Source organism: Gossypium hirsutum, chromosome D13 (assembly GCF_007990345.1).
Source record: "Gossypium hirsutum isolate 1008001.06 chromosome D13, Gossypium_hirsutum_v2.1, whole genome shotgun sequence".
Lineage (NCBI taxonomy): Eukaryota > Viridiplantae > Streptophyta > Magnoliopsida > Malvales > Malvaceae > Gossypium > Gossypium hirsutum.
In genome coordinates, this window is record NC_053449.1 from 35,335,967 (window position 1) to 35,356,570 (window position 20,604).

The 20,604-nt window shown below is 36.1% G+C and overlaps 1 protein-coding gene and 1 long non-coding RNA gene across 4 annotated transcripts; one reads left to right on the top strand and one right to left on the bottom strand.

Annotated features, from left to right (window-relative positions):
* Positions 1-563: 563 nt before the first annotated feature.
* Positions 564-4,880, bottom strand: LOC107919749 (uncharacterized). 3 transcript variants are annotated; one of them, XR_005922834.1, is made up of 4 exons: positions 4,701-4,880; positions 2,520-2,871; positions 2,076-2,332; positions 564-1,841 (listed from the first exon to the last, which is right to left on the bottom strand). It is a non-coding gene; the product is annotated as an uncharacterized lncRNA (long non-coding RNA). The 3 variants fall into 3 exon arrangements; XR_005922835.1 differs by having other exon boundaries at positions 1,579-1,841; positions 2,520-2,585; XR_001690444.2 differs by having other exon boundaries at positions 1,579-1,841; positions 2,520-2,588.
* A 2,826-nt stretch (positions 4,881-7,706) lies between these two features.
* On the top strand, positions 7,707-8,381 carry LOC107919187 (plant intracellular Ras-group-related LRR protein 1-like). Its single transcript, XM_016848701.1, has one exon. The coding sequence runs from the start codon at positions 7,707-7,709 to the stop codon at positions 8,379-8,381; it is 675 nt and encodes a 224-aa protein (XP_016704190.1).
* Positions 8,382-20,604: the final 12,223 nt, after the last annotated feature.

Consider the following 20,604-nt stretch of genomic DNA (forward strand, 5'->3'; position numbering starts at 1 on the left):
GTCCTTGAAGCACTTCCAGGATTCCCCTATCATTAGTGGATTAAGGCATCTTTAAGCTTCTCTATTCAAGTTTGTATTTTCCTCTGTCACAATCCTTGTATGTTCTGAAAACGGTTTGAGCTCTAATTTTGAGACTTTCATGACAGCTTCATGTATTGATTTTTTGATTATCGATAATTCCTCTTGCTTAACATCGAGATCTCCATTCCTACAAGGCACGATTTGTAACTTATCACTGGGATGTCCTATATCCTTATAAACATTAAACCTAACCACTTATCTATCCATGATGAGTGTTCCACTCTAAACATCAACTTTCGTTCGCGTGGTACTTAAGAATGGTTTTCTAAGAAGTCTGTCAGACCAATTGGCCGAGTTGTCATCCTCTATGTTAATAATGTAGAAGTCTGCAGGAAATATCAATTCGTTTACTTTAATAAGAACGTTCTCCAGCACTCCTTTCGGATGCACTACAGATCTATTTGCAAGTGGAATAATTACATCTATTTCCTTCAAATGACCCGCATTAAGTAGTTTATAAATTGACAAAGGCATAACATTAATTGATGCGTCTAAGTCACACATGGCTTTTCTAATATTGTCACTACCTATTTTGCAAGACATGGAAAACATGCATTGGTCCTTACATTTAGGTGGTATTTTCCTTTGTAAAACGATGAAGACATTTTTTTCTACACTCACCTTTTCATTGCCCAAGAGCTTCCTCTTACTTGTGCATAATTCTTTTAAGAATCTTGCATATCGTGGAATCTGCTTAATCGCGTCAAGAAGAGGTATGTTGATTTCTACCTTTCGAAAGGTGTCAAAGATCTCTTTCTCTTCTCACTCCTTGCATTGGACAAGTCTTCCAGGAAATGGAGGTGGTACTGTAAATAATTTTTGTGGTGCTGACTCCACTAGAGCCTTTGAATCAAGTTTCTTCTCATCTCAGCCAGCGTCGTGGGTACAACTCGTGCCAGGTATGGGTTCCAAAACTTTTCCACTCCTCAATGTCATAGCACTTACATTGTGTTGAAATTAGGCTGAGTTGGGGACGACAGCTTACTTTGAGACTCCAAACGGCTAACCATGAGTGCAAGCTTGCTCACTTGCTTATCTAACTCCTGCAAATGTATTTCAATTTTTTGCTGAAACTTCTCAGCACTATTGGCTAGCCTTTCCACTATGGCTTCCAAAGATAACTTTAGGGCAGTAATTGTTGATTCAGAGGCAGCCTTTGGTCGTAAGGTTAATTAAACTGATGATTCGACTCATAACTTAGATTTAGGTAATCCTTCCACCCCACATTATATGAGTTCTAGTAGGGGTCATATCACCTTTGGGGCGGTCCTGGAAAGTTCCCAACAATATTTGCTTGTTCTATCGAATCCTCATATAAAATGAGACATGAGTTCTAGTAGGGGTCATATCACCTTGTTGGGCTAGTTTTATCTATAAGAAAATCTTGAACAACGTTAGTCAGCTTATCAATTTTATCTTTTATAAATAGAGAACTTAGCCCATAAACCCGTCTCGTAGGTTCTGTGGCCGGTCAGAATTGTTGAGAGTTAGCAGTTATTGTCGAAATCAACTCTCGTGCTCTCTGAGGAGTCATATTAACTAATACCCTTCCACTTGTAACATCTATCATTTTCATTTCCATCAGGAGCAACCCTTCATAGAAATACTACAAGAGTGATTATTCAGTCAGTCTATATTGTGGGCAACTTGCACACAAATTTTTGTACCGCTTCCAATAATCATAGAGTGATTCAGTCTCGTTCTGATAGATTCCTACAATGTCTCTACTTAGTTCAGCCGCTCAAGCTGTAGCGAAGAACCTGTCAAAAACAAACGAGACATGTCAAACCATGTGTTGACAGATCATTGAGGTAAATAAAATAACCACTCTCTAACTGAGTCGTCTAATGAGAAAGGAGAAGCACGAAGTTTAATTTGGTCTTCGGTTACTCCCTAAGGCTTTATGCTTGTGCATAACATATGGAAATATTTGAGATGGGTGTGTGAATTTTTGTTCTGTAGTCTACGGAAGGTGGGTAGTAAATGAATCAAACCTGACTTCAACTCAAATGACGTTCCTCCCACGGAATAGGTTATACATAAGGGTTGTTGTTCATCTGATTCTGCTACGAGTTGGCGTATAGTTTGTTCAACATCTCGTCTAGTTCATCGAATGAGAAACTTTCCTTGTTGTAAGATATGGTTTCGAATCCGGGATTTGGTCGTTTATCGCGTCGAATGGCTTTTTTTTTGTAGTTGTTGGGCCAATTTCTCAATTTTTGGTTTAAACTCTAGAGTTCTCGATTTTGATCTGGTCATAAGGTAAACAAGAAAATTAGAAAAACATCTCCAATCCCCTGCAACGGTGCCAAAATTTGACGGGCGTCGAAACCACAAAAAATAATTCATATAATTAAAATAAATCTAAATAGTAGTAAAGAGTGGTAGTAGGGTCTAGTCCATAGGGATTGGTATTATAATCAACTTTTGCGTTTAACCTGTGATAAAAAATTCCATCGTGTCGATAATTATGGCAATAGTCATGCCTACGACTCCAAACAGACCTGCTGAAAAATAAACAAATAAATCAAGGAAGTTTTGAAATGTTTAGAAATTAAATAATTGAAACAACATAAATAAACAATTAAATAAATTAAAAATAAATTAAATTGGGAAATAAATTCAGATTTTGTAAATAGAGATAATAAGCCTTAGCTCTAGACTCGGTGAATTCCGGATTTAGAATCAATCCTCGAAAATTAATTTTCTCCTCCAAACAATAAGTTGGTTATAGTAGTTAAGAACATCCTAACCGCTAATTCTTCCTCTCGTAGTAGGTCCCGGTACGACCTGCAAACCAACCATTACCAATTATCTAACCAAGATACACGTGTTCTCGATTCAAGATTCCGACAGTCTTGTGCTCTAAAGAACCCAACTCGGATTGACAGCCTCAACCGCGCAGGTCGCTTAAACTCGACCACTTCTCTCTTGATTTGTTCTCGGAGATCAGAATACAACACGGCTGACTCGTTTCCCCAACTATCTGCAAACATGACTCCAACCTAACGCGCTTTTTGATTTAAAATTGAGTTAACTTTAAGGGATAAATTGTCAATTCTGATACTTAGGAAAAATGTGACTACCGATTGGAAGAATTTTTAGTATGGATGTGTTTCTCACAATTCTTGACCAGAAAGAATACCCGCCTAAAGCCAAGTTAGAATTTAGTGAAGCATGATTTTATTCATGCTTTGGTTGGCTATGAGTGGATTTGAATGAAAATGGTAGAAATTAGGAAAGCAAGGGACTTGGAAAGTAATTAAACAAATTTTGCAAAGAACAATGAAATGAAAATGGAATTGCAGTAGCTATTGACACACAAATTTGGAAAGAAAATAAAATAATTCTTATTTAATCCAAGTGAAATCAAGTGTCTCCTTAAGCTTCCATTAAGTCCCCTATTTTTATACATAGGATTTACTAAATTTGGCCTAATTACCCACTACATAATTAAAATTAAATAAAAAATAAAATCAATTTTTTTTTTCTAATTTTAGGTTTTACAAAGTCAAAAGAAATTTGATGAGTCCTTGACTATCTCCACGTTTTTTATTCGGCCCCACTTTATTGACTGTGCTGCAAATTAGTCATTTTCTGCTCTTTTTTAACTCATAGCATCCCAATTGCACTCCTGATAGGACTAAAGTATAAAATCACTAATTTAGCAGGGATCAATTCAAGAATTAACCAATTTAAACATAAAAAATATTTAAATTTAACATGTTATCACTTAGTAATAATTTGAAGAGTTAGATGGAATTAACGACGTATTAACATCAAATGTTGAACAATTCTCAAAAGTACATTTCTACTAAATAGAAAATGCCAATAGTTAATTGACAAATTTTGTTCTGCAACTATACCAAACTAGAATAAATATAGTAAATTAATAAATTTTAATAAAAACTATCATCAATAATAATTTGACTAAGATTTTTAAATCAGAAAGATAAAAACTTTAATTTTTTTAAACATAGAAATTAATAGCATGTTTGAAAAGAAATGAGACATTGAAATTTTCTTATTTTCCATGATTATTAAGGCTATAAAGGGGTATGGTCATCTCAATCAAAACTCCACCTTGCATTTCCCTAGATTTAAGTGATAGTGTAGAAGCAAGATTGTTGATCATTTCCAGGTGGGGATAATTACAAAGTTAGATTCACTTTCTATAACATTCATTCTTCATCAAAAGGTTAAAAAACTAATGCACCAGTTCATCAATGTTCCATTTAAAAGAAGAGATAAAGAACAAGCTATTACTCTATCAAACCCAACAGTCAACCTTAAAAACCACCACGAAACAAAGCTAGACGGATGGGCAACCAACCCAAATCTCTCTCCATTTCTAGTAATCGAAATAGATATAAACTTGAGTTCGTTCCCAGTTTCCATTGAAAAAGAAAACCTCACAAAAGAAAAAAGATACAAAATTTGTTCATTAAGCTGTGAAAATAAATTCCTAAAGTGAAAATAAAATTCCTAGTTTCCATTCGAATTAGGTACAGTTCAGGTGACCAAACAAAAGGATACTAAAACATAATCAAAACACAAAATTTTCCTTCATTTTCTTGGTGACCAAACAAAAAGAAGAAAGTGAAAAGGAGATTTCTTACATGAGTCGGTCGAGGAAGTTAGGTAGGCGCCGACGACAGAGGAAGCAGGTGGGAGGTGGAGATGAAGGAGGTGAGTGGAGCCGACAGACAGCACTGCTGGATCAGTGGAGGTGGTGAGCTTAGGGATTTTGGTTTTGGAATTGGGAATAAGGGGGAGGAGGGCACAAAACTAAAACTAAAAGTAAAGTTAAAAATAAAAAAGGATGAAAAATAAAATAAAATATTTAGTATATAATTTGGGCTGAGCTAAAAAAAATCTTACTTGAAGCCTGGCCTGTTTTCTAAACGCACTTCATTTTTTGCTCAAACACATTTTTTGGGCCTATATTTTTACTCAACTATTATCGGAATCAGGCCGAGTGGCCCAACCTATGATTAGGTCTAATCAGTAGTGTACTTTTTTATTGCACAAGTAGCTTTAAAAAATTGTAATATATCTCTTTTCTGAATATTTATTTTATAAATATTTTACTATAAAACACTTGCCAACCTCTCAACTTTACTTATGAAATTTAAAAATTTTATTAACAGTGTACTAAATATTTTTTAATATTATTCACCAATATATATATTTTTCAATATTTAATATGGTTTTATAAAATATATTAAAACAATCATAATTGAATGACCTGTGCATATTAAAAAATAATATCATATTTCACTTAAAAAGAATATCATACTATAGTTGATAAAAGTTTTGTATCAAATTTACAATTTAAAAATATCACATGAAAAATATCATAAAAACTTTATTACAAAATTTTAAAAAATAAATACAAAAAATTGAGAGATTGTCACTTCTGGCAAATTTAGGCTATGTAAATTGTTATTTTATATTATATTATATAGGGAGGGATCTACGTACACTAATGTAAAATTAAAATGGTCTTATATTTTTTTTAAATTTTTTATATGATTAGTATTTTAACAATTCAGCCGTTGAATTTATCAAGATATTCGTACTTGTTTTCATGCAAATTTTTGAATTGGTTTGATATCTCTATCATATTGATCGAAAATATTATCTATATTAATAAATATTTAATGGATGGAAGTTTTGTACAAAAAAAAATAGTTAGAATATTTTAATTTACACTAAACTTGATATGCTTGATCTACATGAATGGAGTATAAAATATGACAATTGAATTGTTAAAATATATTCTAGATTTATCAAAAATATAAATACCTTTTAAAAAATATTTGTTACTTTATAAAAGGAATGAACTTTTGTTAATTTCATAGTGAGTTGAGATCCAATTACGGGTGATGTCAACTCATTCAAAACTTTAATATATAATATTTATCACGAAAATAGTTATTTAGAAAAATTATAGTAATTGAATGGGTTAATCTTTAATCATATGATATGAGAATTATAATAGTTTTGGTCACTTAACTAAAAAAAAAAGTTATCGGTCACTAATTATTTAAAAGGTTTCATTTAAGTCACTAAGAATGTCTTTCTCTGTTTGCATAAATCAAAATCTCTCTTTCTTTTTCTCTTTTATAATTTAGTTTTTTTTATGAAACAGTTTTGGACGTTACGGATCTGCGAATCAAAATTCAACTAACTCTTTTCTTTAATCTCTGACATTGACCGTTGGATCGATTTGGATCTACGGTATGTTCTTCTACTCGTCGGTGGGTACTAATCGACCATATGGATCATTGAATCGTCGTTTGGAACTTGTTGGCAGAACTTTAACAACCCAATGACATAAACAAAAATATTTGAATAGTTCAATAACTAAATTGTAACTTTTTTTAGTCAAATTACCAAAACGAAAACTTAGCGATAGTTTAGTGACTAAGGATGTAATTGACCTTAATTAAAAATAATAATTGAATGTTAAAAATTCAATAAAATTATTTATTAGTTTTAATCATTTAAGTAAATACTGAAGGAGAAAATTAGGCAGTAAATTAGGGGTAGGGGATATCTACACATTATTATTACTATTACGAGGAATAAAAATCCTCTCCCTCTATATTGATGCCCTTTTCTATACCACTTTTACGTTCAATTTTATTTTTTTTCAATTTTCATTAATTGTTTTATTTTAAAATAAATTACTTACAACATTATTTTAATTTTTAATTAATTAATTAATTTAATAGTAGAAAATAATTATAAAAAATAGTTTAAATTAAATTTATTATATAACAATTTACAATTTATGCAGAGATTTTAAATTGATTCAAAAATTAATGTATACTATTTTAAATTTTATAGTAAAAATTAATTCATGATAATATTTTATAATTAAATAGAAATTTTAAATTCATTCAAAAGTTAATGTGTATCATTAAAAATGAAAAACAATTCAAATAATAAATAAATTTACAAGTAACTGTATAAAACAAATTATTAAAAAATTAATTGTCTTAGTAAATTAAAACAATAAAATTTTTAATTAATTTATTTACTCGGTAATAAAAGTTAATTCTAAATTAAATTTTATTAAATATGAATTTTTATTTATATAATTAAATGGATATTTTAATTTATAGAAAATGTTTTAACCAATCATAAATTGAATTTTTCCCAGTTCTCATTATTTTATAGATAAAATAAAATCCATCAAATTGTTAAAGGGGCTTATATTATTCTTCATTTCATGAGGTGTTTTAATTAAGGTAGTTCGTGCTGGTACAGTGGACATTTTTTTTATATAATAAAATTTAATTTAAACTATTTTTATAAAAAAATAATTTCTATTATTAAATAAATAAATTAATTAAAAATTAAAATCATGCTGTAAGCAAAATTTAAAAAGATTTAAAACAATTAATGAATTTTGAAAAAAAACAAAAAAGTTAACGTGTAAGAGGCAGGGAAGGGGGCACCTAGGGGAAGAGGATTTTTATTCCAGTAACTGAAAGTCAAAACACTGGCAAAGTCAAATTATTTTATTAATTTAATTACAAAAATTGCATTTTGTAACTTTTAATGCTCAAACTGCTTCTCTTCCTTTTTTCCCTTCCATATCCTCTGCCCCCAACATGGATCCCAGCCCGACAACTTACCCTCTCCTTTCCTATGTCATGTCCCTCCTCCCTTTCGACGGACCTGCATTCAACCCTCAGGATCCCTCCGCCACCTCCTCTTCCACCGATCCGCCACACATAGTGAACCAAATGCCCCACCTTTCCAGTCCCAATGTCCTTTCCTCAATGATCCATGCAGTATCCGTTGTGTCCCAAACCCGCTCCTTTCTCCAAAATCTGGGTCCACGACCCGATCACGAGTCAGTCAACATGGCCCGCTCCAAACTTGCAGAAATTGTATCCAGCGTCACCAAATCCGTGGAAGAATTGGGCCTGTGTCCTCGACCCTTGGAGGTGGATCTACTCGAGTGGCGGGCCTTCTTGGTCAGCGAAGAGCTAGAGGTTCGAAAAGAAGCTGACAAAGAGAAGCCTACTCACAGATTAATTTTGCAATTGGATGAAATGCATGAGGCATACGAGAAGCTGTTGAAGGAAGCGGAACAGAGGTTGGTTAAGATTTACGAGAATACGGAAAAAGTGGGGGTAAATTCGCAGGAAGTTGAGGAGGAAGTTAATGAAGATGTTGCTATGGTACTGCAGGAAACAGAAAGGAGAGCATTGGAGAGAGTGGAGTTGTCTGAAAGGAGGATCAGGGTTTTGCCTCAAGCCTTTGGCAAGATTAACGGTTAACCTTTTCAGTAATCAACTTAAGGTCAGCTCTACTTTTGCTTCTCTTCTTACCTTTCTGGAAATTATATTGAGTTTTCTTCATCTCTCTCCGAGTTTTGATTACATAATGTTGTCCCTCCCATAATTAAATTAATTATTTTAGTTTTACTGATACAACAGTTTTGTCGGTCTTCTTCACTTTATGATTTTCTTCTCTCGTACTTATTATGAGGAAACAGGTGTTGTTCCAATAGGGTCGGAAGCGTGTAAATTATTGTACTAAAAAATCACACAAAGTTCAATTCCCAGGAAAGAGAGGTGGATCACATGGATCTCTTAAATACCAAGTCTTTCCTTAGACAGAATATCCCTTCTATAGTAATTTAATAGCACAATTAAATACTACTATTATACCCTCAAATATTGAAAGAAAAATAGGACAAGAAAGAACACAAGAGTTTTAACGAGGTTCGGTAAATTATACCTACGTCCTCGGGCACTAACACCAGATGATAACTTTACTATCTTCAAAATATTACAAACAAATAGAATTCCTTGAGAATTCTCAAATGGGAGAAGAGAGAAAACTAAGAGAGAAAGATTGGTTGGGATGAATTGAAATGAGAAATGAGAAGGCCTATTTATAGTTGAGGTTCAAGGACCAAACAATAAATAGCCCATTATCTCAAGGACCAAAAAAAAATTATCCCATGCCACTTTTTCAAAGTCAACTTTAGGGTGCTAAACTTGCACCACTTTGTATTGTTTGCCATTAATGTTGTCTCCCATTAATGTTAACAATCTCCACCTTGAAGATTTGATTAGGATAATCACATCTTCACACACTTCCTTCAACTCCCCAAATTCGATAAAGCTATCTTTTGTAGTGCCTACAAATGCACTCTCGAGCGCCATACACCTGAAGGTGCTCAAATTCTCAGGATGTTAATCAAGTTCAAACAATGATTAAACTTGATTGTTGTTACCACCTTGGTCATCATATCTGCGGGATTATCTGCTGTCGGAATCTTCTGAAGTAGAATTTTTCCTTTTTCAAAGACTTCCCGCACAAAGTGATATCTTACGTCGATATGCTTGGTTCTTGAATGATAGACTTGATTTTTCGCTAAATGAATAGCGCTCTGACTGTCACAATATAAACTTATGTGACTTTGAACAACTCCTAAGTCTTTCAACAATCCATTAAGCCAAATAGCCTCCTTAACAGCTTCTGTAACTGCCATATATTCTGCCTCTATAGTAGACACAGCTACTGTAGACTGTAAGGTAGACTTCCAACTCACTGGGGCTTTCGCAAGAGTAAACAGATACCCCGTAGTTGAACGACGTTTATCTAAATCACCAGCAAAGTCGGAATCAACATATCCAACTACAAACTGACCAAGTGCTTCATCCTGTTCAAAAATTAAACCAACATCTACGGTTTTTCGAAGATACCGTAGAATCCATTTCACAGCTTGCCAATGTCCTTTTCCAGGATCATGCATATACCTGCTCACAACTCCAACAGCTTGTGAAATGTCAGGCCTCGTACACACCATCGCATACATCAAACTCCCAACTGCATTAGCATATGGGACTTTCGCCATATATTCTCTTTCTTCTTCAGTTTTCGGAGATAATTGAGCACTAAGTTTCAAATGAGAAGCAAGTGGGGTACTTACATGTTTTGTGTTTTCATTTACACCAAAACATTGTAATACCTTTTTCAGATATTGCTTCTGATTTAAACAGAGCTTGTCTCTCGGTCTATCTCTACTTATCTCCATGCCGAGAATCTTCTTGGCCTCACCTAGATCTTTCATCTCGAACTCTTGATTCAACTGAGCCTTCAGCTTATCTATCTCATTTTGGCTCTTCGAAGCGATTAACATATCATCAACATACAAGAGTAGATAAATGAAAGATCCGTCATGCAGCTTCTGCAAATATACACAATTGTCATATTTGCTTCTTGTGTACTTCTGCCTTCTCATAAAGCTATCAAATCGCTTGTACCACTGTCTCGGGGATTGCTTCAATCCATATAGCGATTTGTTCAGCTTACAAACCCAATTTCTACCACCAGCATCTGTGTATCCTTCGGGCTGAGTCATATAGATCTCCTCTTCTAACTCACCATGCAAGAAAGCTGTCTTAACATCAAGTTGAGCTAGCTCCAAATTCAACTGTGCTACCAAGGCCAACAAAATTCTAATGGAGGAATGCTTCACAACAGGGGAAAATACATCATTGTAGTCAATTCCCTCCTTCTGAGCGTAGCCTTTAGCTACCAATCTTGCCTTGTAGCGAATATCCTTCTTGCTAGGAGATCCATCTTTCTTTGCGAATACCCACTTGCATCCGATTGCCCTTTTACCTTTCGGTAATTGCGCCAACTCCCAAGTATTGTTCTTCCGGAGAGACTGCATTTCTTCATCCATGGCGCTTTTCCATTTATCACTTTCTAAGCTTTGCATTGCTTCTTGATAAGTGATAGGAATATCATCAACAACGGGAAGGGCGTAGGCCACCATATCAGTAAATCGAGTAGGTTTACGAATTTCTCTCCGTGGCCTTGCAACTGCAACTGGTTCTGGTGTACTTAGTGGTTCTTGGGTCAGAACCTCTTCAACCTCTAATTCCTCCATTGTGGCTGGAGAATTAGACTTATTAACTGGGCAAATCCCCATCTGCTCAAACTCCACCTGTTTTGGAGTACACTCCACCTGCTGTGGAGTATTGCTCGTCTGAATATCTTTATCTGCTACCTTTTTCAATGTGGCAGATTCATCAAAGGTAACATCTCTGCTACAGATCATTTTCTTTGTGCTTAAGCACCAAAGACAAAATCCCTTCACTCCAGAAGTTATTCCCATAAAGAGAGCTTTCTTTGCCCTCGGATCTAACTTTGACTCCTTCACATGGTAATATGCAGTGGTTCCAAACACATGTAAGGAATCATAATCTGTAGCTGGTTTTCCAGACCATACCTCCATAGGAGTTTTTCTTTCTAATGCAGATGATGGCAAACGATTAACAAGATGGCCAGCGTATGTCACAGCCTCAGCCCAAAATTGCTTGCCCAACCCAACATTGGACAACATACATCGAACTTTCTCCAGCAATGTTCGATTCATACGCTCTGCCACTCCATTCTGTTGTGGTGTATCCCTAACTGTGAAGTGTCGAACAATACCATACTCTTGGCACACATCGAAGAACGGATCACTTTTATATTCCCCTCCATTGTCCGTCCTAAGCCGCTTGATTTTCTTGCCAGTCTGGTTTTCGATCATAGTTTTCCATTTAAGAAAAACTCCAAGCACTTCATCTTTAGTTTTCATGGTATACACCCAAACTCTTCTGGAAAAGTCATCAACAAAAGTAACAAAGTAGTGTTTTCCTCCCAACTAAGGTGTTTTGGAAGGCCCCCACACATCTGAGTGAATATATTCCAAAATACCTTTTGTATTATGGATAGCAGTGCCGAATTTCACTCTCTTTTGCTTTCCCAGAACACAGTGCTCACAAAATTTTAATTTGCAAGCCTTTGCACCTTTCAACAATCCTTACTTTGCCAGAATTTGCAAGGATTTTTCGCTGGCATGTCCCAACTTCATATGCCACAACTATATTGAGTCCAATTCTTTGTTGCCGGAAGCTGCAGCGACTGCTCCAATAACTGTACTACCTTGGTAGTAATACAAGTTATTTTTCCTGATGCCCTTCAATATCACAAGTGCGCCAGATGTCACTTTCAAAATCCCATCTCTCATAGTAACAACTGAACCATTGGATTCCAAGGCTCCCAATGAGATGAGATTTTTCTTCAAACTGGGCACGTACCGAACATCAGTCAGAACTCTGGTTGATCCATCTTGATTCTTTAATTGGATTGAACCTATCCCAACAGTTTTACAGGCATTGTCATTGCCCATATAAACAACTCCTCCATTTAGTTCTACTAAATCAGAGAACCACTCCCGGTTAGGGGACATATGATAGGTACAACCCGAATCCAATATCCACTCATCTGAATGGAACGACGATGATGATGCAACCAGTGATAGTTCAGAGTCACTGGTATCATGCTTTGCAACACAAGCATCTACAGCAGCTTTTCCCTTATTCTTCAGCTTTGGACAATTTTTCTTCCAGTGGCCTTTCTCATGACAAAAAGCACATTCATCTTTCCCGAGACTGGACTTTGACTTTGATCTCCCCTTTTGAGTTTTCTTCCGAGTGTATGAACGACCTCGGACTACTAAAGCTTCTGTATCTCTGATTGAGTTTTTTCTGTTTGTCATTCTTTCTCTGTTCATAACTGTATAAGGCCGCACAGACTTCGCTCAGAGATATATCACTCCTGCCATGAAGTAGAGTAGTTTCTAGGAACTCAAACTCCTCAGGAAGTGACCCCAACAGCATCAAAGCCAAATCTTCATCTTTGAATGTCTCATCCATATTCAGCAAATCAGTGACTAACTGATTAAATTTGGTGATGTGATCATTCATTGTGGTACTTGGGACGTAAGTGAAGCGAAACAGTCTTTTCTTCAAGTGGAGCTTATTTTGACTGTTTTTCTTCAAAAAATTTTCTTCAAGTGCCACCCACAACTTATTTGCAGAAGTCTCCTTTGAAAATGTAACAGCCCGATTTTGGGCCTAGTCGGAATAGTGGTTTCGGGACCACAAATCCGACGAGGGAAAATATGGTTATTATTATATTTTTATGGTCTACAATTTCACGGAAAATTTTCGTAAAAATTTCGTTCGAAAATTTCGACGTTTGGGCACTCAATTTAGTCAAAAGGACTAAATTGTAAATAGTGCAAAAGTTGAGTTCTATATGTAGAAGTATCTAATTGATATGAAATTTTAAATTGGAGGTCTTTATGTGGTAATTAGACCATTAGTTAGTTGATGGACAAAAATAGACATAAGAAATGAGAGAAATAGATTTTTTTTAAGTGGGGGCATATTAGTCATTTGGTAATAAAAAAAAATAAAATGGGAAAAAGATGACAAAAATCATCATCTTCCTCATTAGTTGCTGCCAAAATTTGAAGGAAGCCATAGCTAAGGTTTCTTTGCTTTCTCAAGCTCATAGTAAGTGCATCCTAGCCCCGTTTTTAATGTTCTTCGCATTTTTGGAATCCTCGTAACTCGGTTTAGCTTATTCTAGCAATAATTCGTGTTAGGGCTCATATTTGGAAAAATACCCATAGGTGAAATGTGTTTATTTTGCTGTTTTATGGTGGAATATGAAGCTATAAATTATGTTAAACAACTTTTGCTAAGCGATTTTAAGCGAAAACGGGTAAATAGGCATAATCGGTAAAAATAATTATTGTTCATAAGTGTATGTTAGAGTGAGAATTTGATGTTGCCATAGAAGGGAAAAATGTTCAGCATGTCATAAAACCTAAGAATAAGTGATGAAGTTTAATTTCCGAGCTTGGGGACAAAAGTGTAATTATGCAAAAGTTTGGGGGCAAAATTGTAATTTTTCAAAAAGTTGGGTGGTGGATTATTTTAATGAATGTGAACATTAAATGAGTTAAATTTGCTATTATAGATCAAGAAAGACGTGAAGATTATCTCAAACGAGGAAAAGAAAAGATAGTGGAGTGAAGTGCAATATTACGATATTTTGCACCGAGGTAAGTAAACACGTGACTTGATGTATTATTTTGACATTAATTGATATATGTTGAGATTTATTTGGAATTAAAATAAATGTTTGGCCATATCCTAAAAATGTTGTTAAATCGGGAAAGGTGGTAAAGGGTTGCAATATATGATTTATGGGTTGAACACTCGGAATAAGCCGAAGTATGCTGTACATAAAGGGGTTGCTGTGTGCTGATTCCCCGATTCATTGGTGGTGCTATGTGCGATATCCACCGTATCTTTGAAATGTGAAAGGGGGTTGCTATGTGCTGATTCCCCCGAGGGTTTGCTAAGTGCTGATTCCCCAGTTCATTGGTGGTGCTAAGTGCGATATCCACCGTATCTCTGAAATAAAAAGGGGGTTGCTATGTGCTGATTCCCCCAAGGGGTTGCTAAGTGCTGATTCCCCGATTAAGTGGTGGTGCTAAGTGCGAGATCCACCAATAACGGTTAACATTCCGAGTGCTCAACGAAAAAGTGTGGAAGGTGAATATTGCCATATGGTGGAAATTTTTATGGGGCAAATATTGAGTTGGATACTAAATCGATCCATGTATGAGATGGGAGAAAATATCAAAAACGAAAAAAGGAACGATTTAGTTATAAACTGTGTTGAACAACGGCAGATGGGTAACTTTGAAAAATCACCATAAATGGTGGAAAATGAATGGGAAGCTGAATAATATATGAAATTGAAGCTGAATGTGTCTATTTTCATATGAAATAAATAGAATAAGCAAAAGAGTTGTATTTTTGGAGATATCTGAATTTTACTGAAACAGGACTGGATTGATTTCGGGATCCCCTGTTCTAACTTTGGAAAATCACCAAAAATTGTACAAAAATAATTATGGTGTGAAATTTATATTCCTGGATTCCTTATTGACTCTATTTTTAATATAAATAAGCGAAACCATTTTTAAAATTTTGTACAGAGAGTTAAGTGAATTTTTTTGAGGAAGGGTCAGAACCGTTGGGCAGTGAAACAGGGGAAGTTTTAATGAATAAACTGTACTAATTGGCTGGGTAAAAAAATTCTGAAATTTTTATGGTGAAATGGTATATGAGTCTAGTTTCAGGGAAAATTTACGAAACTCAATTTGGAGCCCTGTAGCTCCGGATAAAAATAAATTAGCGACTATGACGCAGAAAAACAGTTTGCTGGAAATTGCCTAAACAATGAAGTTATTCATGAATAAGTTTATATTTTGGTGTAGTTATGTGAGTAATTACTTATTTATCATGTGTTTACTTACTAAGCTATATGCTTACTCGATTTTATTTTTCCCTTGATTATAGTGACTTCCGACAACTCGGAAATTTGGAACGAAGTCAGACAATCATCCACACTATCCTTCACACTTGGGGTATTTTGCTACTATCGTTCCGGAAAATTATGGCATGTATAGACGACCTATGAAATATGGAATCATCATGTAAATATATGTTATGGTTTGATTTAAAATGTGGTGTTCATTAATAGTTAAATTGTGAGTATTATTATAAATGAGTTTGGTTGATATATATATTGGATTGTGATTTAAATTTGCAGGAGGTTTAAGCAAAATTAAGCAGAAATGCTGTCGAAATTTTTTTAAAAAACTTAGTAATACCTCATACTCTGTTCCGAGCCGGAATACGAGTAAGGGGTGTTACATTTTAGTGGTATCAGAGCTACGGTTTAGTCGGTTCTCGGACCAATAAAATATGTGTGAAAGTCAGTCTATACATGCCATCAATATATTGTGATAGTGTGATGATTTTTGACAATTTAAAATTTTGTTTTATATAGTAAATGGATCCTAATCGAAGTATGGCAGATGATGTTGAAAGTAACACGCCGGTTCCCGCACAAGGGACCGCGCATGAAGAGAGTAGACATGAGACACATGGACAGGATGAGGCTCGAGAAGCCTTCCTCCGAATGATGAGTGATTGGTATACAGAATATGTCCGTGTAAATCCGAATGTTCCACCTCCTCCACCCCCTCCTATTCTTCCGCCGGTCCCCGTAGCTCCACGAAGTGCTGAATTGGTGAGATCAAGTAAACCACCCGTTGATAGAATTCGAAAGCATGGGGCTGAAGATTTCAGGGCCAATGTTGATGATGATCCGGAAAAAGCCGAGTTTTGGCTTGAAAATACTATCCAGGTATTTGATGAATTATCTTGTACTCCTGAGGAATGTTTGAAATGTGCTGTGTCTTTATTGAAGGATTCGGCATACCGTTGGTGGAAAACATTAATAACGGTGGTTCCAAAAGAAAGAGTTACTTGGGACTTCTTTCAGGAAGAATTCAGAAAGAAATATGTAAGCCAACGGTTTATTGATCAGAAGCGCAAAGAGTTTCTCGGATTGAAACAGGGCCGAATGTCAGTAGCAGAATATGAACGGGAGTTTGTCCGGCTTAGTAAATATGCCCAGGAATGTGTGCCTATGGAGGCTATTATGTGTAAAAGATTTGAAGAGGGGCTAAATGAAGACATCAGATTACATGTTGGAATTTTAGAGTTAAAAGAATTTGTGGTATTAGTTGATCGTGCTTGCAAAGCTGAAGAGCTGAGTAGAGAAAAGAGAAGGGCAGAGATGGAAGCTCGAGATGTAAGGAAGAGGTCAATGGGCAGAACATTTCAATCTCACCCGAAGAAGTTTAAAGGGATGGATCCACGACCAACCGGTTCAGTTGGGTATTCACGCAGAGACCGAGGGAGGTCATATTCCGGAACTACAACTCGAGCTACCTCAGTGGCAAGTGTGGGTAATGTAGGAAACACCAGACCTGAATGTCAACAGTGTGGCAGGCGACATACTGGTGAGTGTTGGGGATTTAAACGAGCTTGTTTCAGATGTGGTTCCCAAGAGCATTATGTAAAAGACTGCCCTGAGAGAATAGAAGAAGAAAGATTACAAAGAGCTGGATCGGGTGATGTTGTCAGTAGAGGCAGACCACCGAGAAATGTGGGAAGCAAAGCCAGTGGTAAGAGTGTGATAAAAGATGCAGCTGGAGGATCAGAAACTAGAGCGCCTGCCAGGACTTATGCTATACGCGCTCGAGAGGATGCCTCATCTCCCGATGTGATTACTGGTACATTTTCTCTTCATGATATTGATGTTATTGCTTTGATTGATCCCGGCTCTACTTATTCATATATATGCATGAATTTGGTGTCTAGTAAGAAATTGCCTGTTGAAAACACTGAATTTGTAGTTAAAGTATCAAATCCTTTAGGCAAATATGTCTTAGTCGATAAGGTTTGCAAGAATTGTCCCCTGATGATTCAAGGTCACTGTTTCCCGGCTAATTTGATGTTGTTACCATTTGATGAGTTTGATGTTATTTTGGGGATGGATTGGTTGATATTGCATGATGCCAAGGTAAATTGTAGACAGAAAATTCTTGAATTAAATTGTGAAAATGGTGAAATTCTCCGGGTTGAAACAAAGGAGCCGAATAAGTTGCCTATGGTGATTTCGCACATGTCTGCTCAGAAATACTTGAGAAAGGGATGTGAAGTTTATCTTGCTTATGTGCTGAACACGGATATTACTGGGTCAAAGCTTGAATCAGTGCCGGTAGTTTGTGAATTTCTAGATGTATTTCCAGAGGAATTGCCTGGGTTACCTCCGATTAGAGAAGTTGAGTTTTCTATTGATCTGTTACCTGGTACTGCACCGATTTCTATTGCACCGTATCGAATGGCTCCGACTGAGTTGAAGGAATTAAAAGCTCAGTTACAAGAGTTGACAGATAAAGGATTTGTGAGACCGAGTTTTTCTCCTTGGGCTGCTCCTGTGTTATTTGTGAAAAAAAAAGACGGCTCTATGAGACTTTGTATTGACTATCGTCAGCTCAACAAGGTGACTATAAAGAACAAGTATCCTTTGCCGAGAATTGATGATTTATTTGATCAATTAGAAGGGGCAACAGTGTTTTCTAAGATTGATTTGAGGTCTGGTTACTATCAGTTAAGAGTTAAAGAGTCTGATGTGCCGAAAACCGCCTTTAGAACAAGGTATGGACACTATGAATTTCTGGTAATGCCTTTTGGGTTAACAAATGCTCCAGCTATTTTTATGGACTTGATGAACCGAATTTTTCGGCCGTACTTGGATAAGTTCGTGGTGGTGTTCATAGATGATATTTTAATCTATTCTCGGGATGAATCTGAGCATGCAGAACATTTAAGAACTGTGTTGCAGATTCTGAGAGAAAAGAAATTGTATGCTAAATTCAGCAAAAGTGAGTTTTGGCTTCGTGAGGTTGGATTCTTGGGACATATAGTTTCAAGTGAAGGTATTCGGGTTGATCCAAGCAAAATTTCAGCAATTGTTGATTGGGAGCCACCAAAGAATGTGACAGAAGTTAGAAGCTTTCTGGGCTTAGCTGGGTATTACAGACGCTTTGTCAAGGGATTTTCGATGATTGCTTCTCCTATGACTAAGTTACTGCAGAAGAATGTCAAGTTTGAATGGACCAATAAATGTCAACAGAGTTTTGAAAAGTTGAAGGCATTATTGACTGAGGCGCCAGTGTTGGTGCAACCTGAGTCCGGGAAGGAGTTTGTAATTTACAGTGATGCATCGTTGAATGGTCTTGGGTGTGTGTTAATGCAAGAGGGCAAAGTAATAGCTTATGCTTCGAGACAATTGAAACCGCATGAGAAGAATTATCCGACGCATGATTTAGAATTGGCTGCCATTGTTTTTGCTTTAAAAATTTGGCGTCATTATTTGTATGGTGAAAAGTGCCGAATCTTCACTGATCATAAGAGTTTGAAGTATTTGATGAGCCAAAAAGATTTGAATTTGCGGCAATGAAGATGGCTCGAGCTAATCAAAGACTATGAGCTAGTGATTGATTATCACCCCGGGAAAGCTAATGTGGTTGCTGATGCCTTGAGCAGAAAATCTTTATTTGCTTTGAGAGCTATGGGTACGATGTTAACTTTATCTGATGATGGCTCAATGTTGGTTGAATTGAGAGCTAGACCATTATTTCTTCAGCAAATTCGGGAATCTCAAAAGAATGATAGTAAATTGCAAGCCAAGAGAGCTCAGTGTGAAGCAGGTGTTGACTCAGATTTTCAAATTGGTTCAGATGATTGCTTGATGTTCCGGGATAGAGTATGTGTACCAAGAAATGATGAGTTAATTCAGACCATTTTATGTGAGGCACATAGTGGTGACTAGTGTGAAAATGTATAATGATTTGAAGAAGTTGTATTGGTGGCCAGGCATGAAAAAGGATATCTCGGAATTTGTATCAAAGTGTTTAATCTGTCAACAAGTGAAGGCTGAGCATCAAGTACCATCGGGTTTACTTCAACCGATAACGATTCCAGAGTGGAAGTGGGATAGTATTACGATGGATTTTGTGACAGGATTGCCTTTAACTCCAAAGAAGAAAGATGCTATTTGGGTAATTGTTGATAGATTGACAAAGTCGGCTCATTTTATTCCGATACGCATTGATTACTCACTTGACAGGTTGGCAGAATTATATGTTGCTGAAATAGTGAGATTACATGGGGTGCCTAAATCTATTATATCGGATAGAGATCCGAGATTTACTTCGAGGTTTTGGATAAAGTTGCAGGAAGCCTTGGGTACAAAATTGAATTTCAGTACTGCGTTTCATCCGCAAACTGACGGGCAATCGGAAAGAGTGATTCAAATTCTTGAAGATATGCTCCGGTGTTGTATTTTAGAATTGAAAGGCAGTTGGGAGAAATATCTACCATTGGTTGAATTTGCTTATAACAATAGCTATCAGTCAAGTATACGAATGGCACCGTATGAAGCATTATATGGGCGTAAGTGTAGAACTCCTTTATATTGGACTGAGCTCGGTGAGAACCGGATTCATGGAGTCGACTTGGTGAAAGAAACTGAAGAAAAGGTGAAAATAATTCGTGACTGTTTAAAGGCTGCCTCAGATCGGCAAAAGTCGTATGCGGATTTAAAGAGAAAAGAAATTGAGTTTCAAGTAGGTGATAAGGTGTTCTTGAAGGTGTCTCCATGGAAGAAGATTCTGAGATTTGGTCGTAAAGGCAAACTAAGTCCACGATTTATTGGACCATATGAAGTTACCGAGAGAGTTGGCCCTGTAGCATATCGGTTAGCTTTACCACCGGAGTTGGAAAAGATACATAATGTGTTTCATGTGTCGATGTTGCGACGTTACCGTTCGGATCCTTCACATATAGTTTCCCCTACAGAGATTGAGGTCAGACCAGATATGACTTATGAGGAAGAACCAATAAAGATTTTGGCTCGGGAAGTCAAGCAGTTAAGGAATAAAAGTGTATCCTTAGTAAAAGTACTGTGGCAAAAACATGGGATGGAGGAAGCTACGTGGGAACCGGAGGAAATTATGAGGAAACAGTACCCAAATCTCTTTTCCGGTAAGATTTTCGGGGACGAAAATCCTTAAGGGGGGAGAGTTGTAACAGCCCGATTTTGGGCCTAGTCGGAATAGTGGTTTCGGGACCACAAATCCGACGAGGGAAAATATGGTTATTATTATATTTTTATGGTCTACAATTTCACGAAAAATTTTCGTAAAAA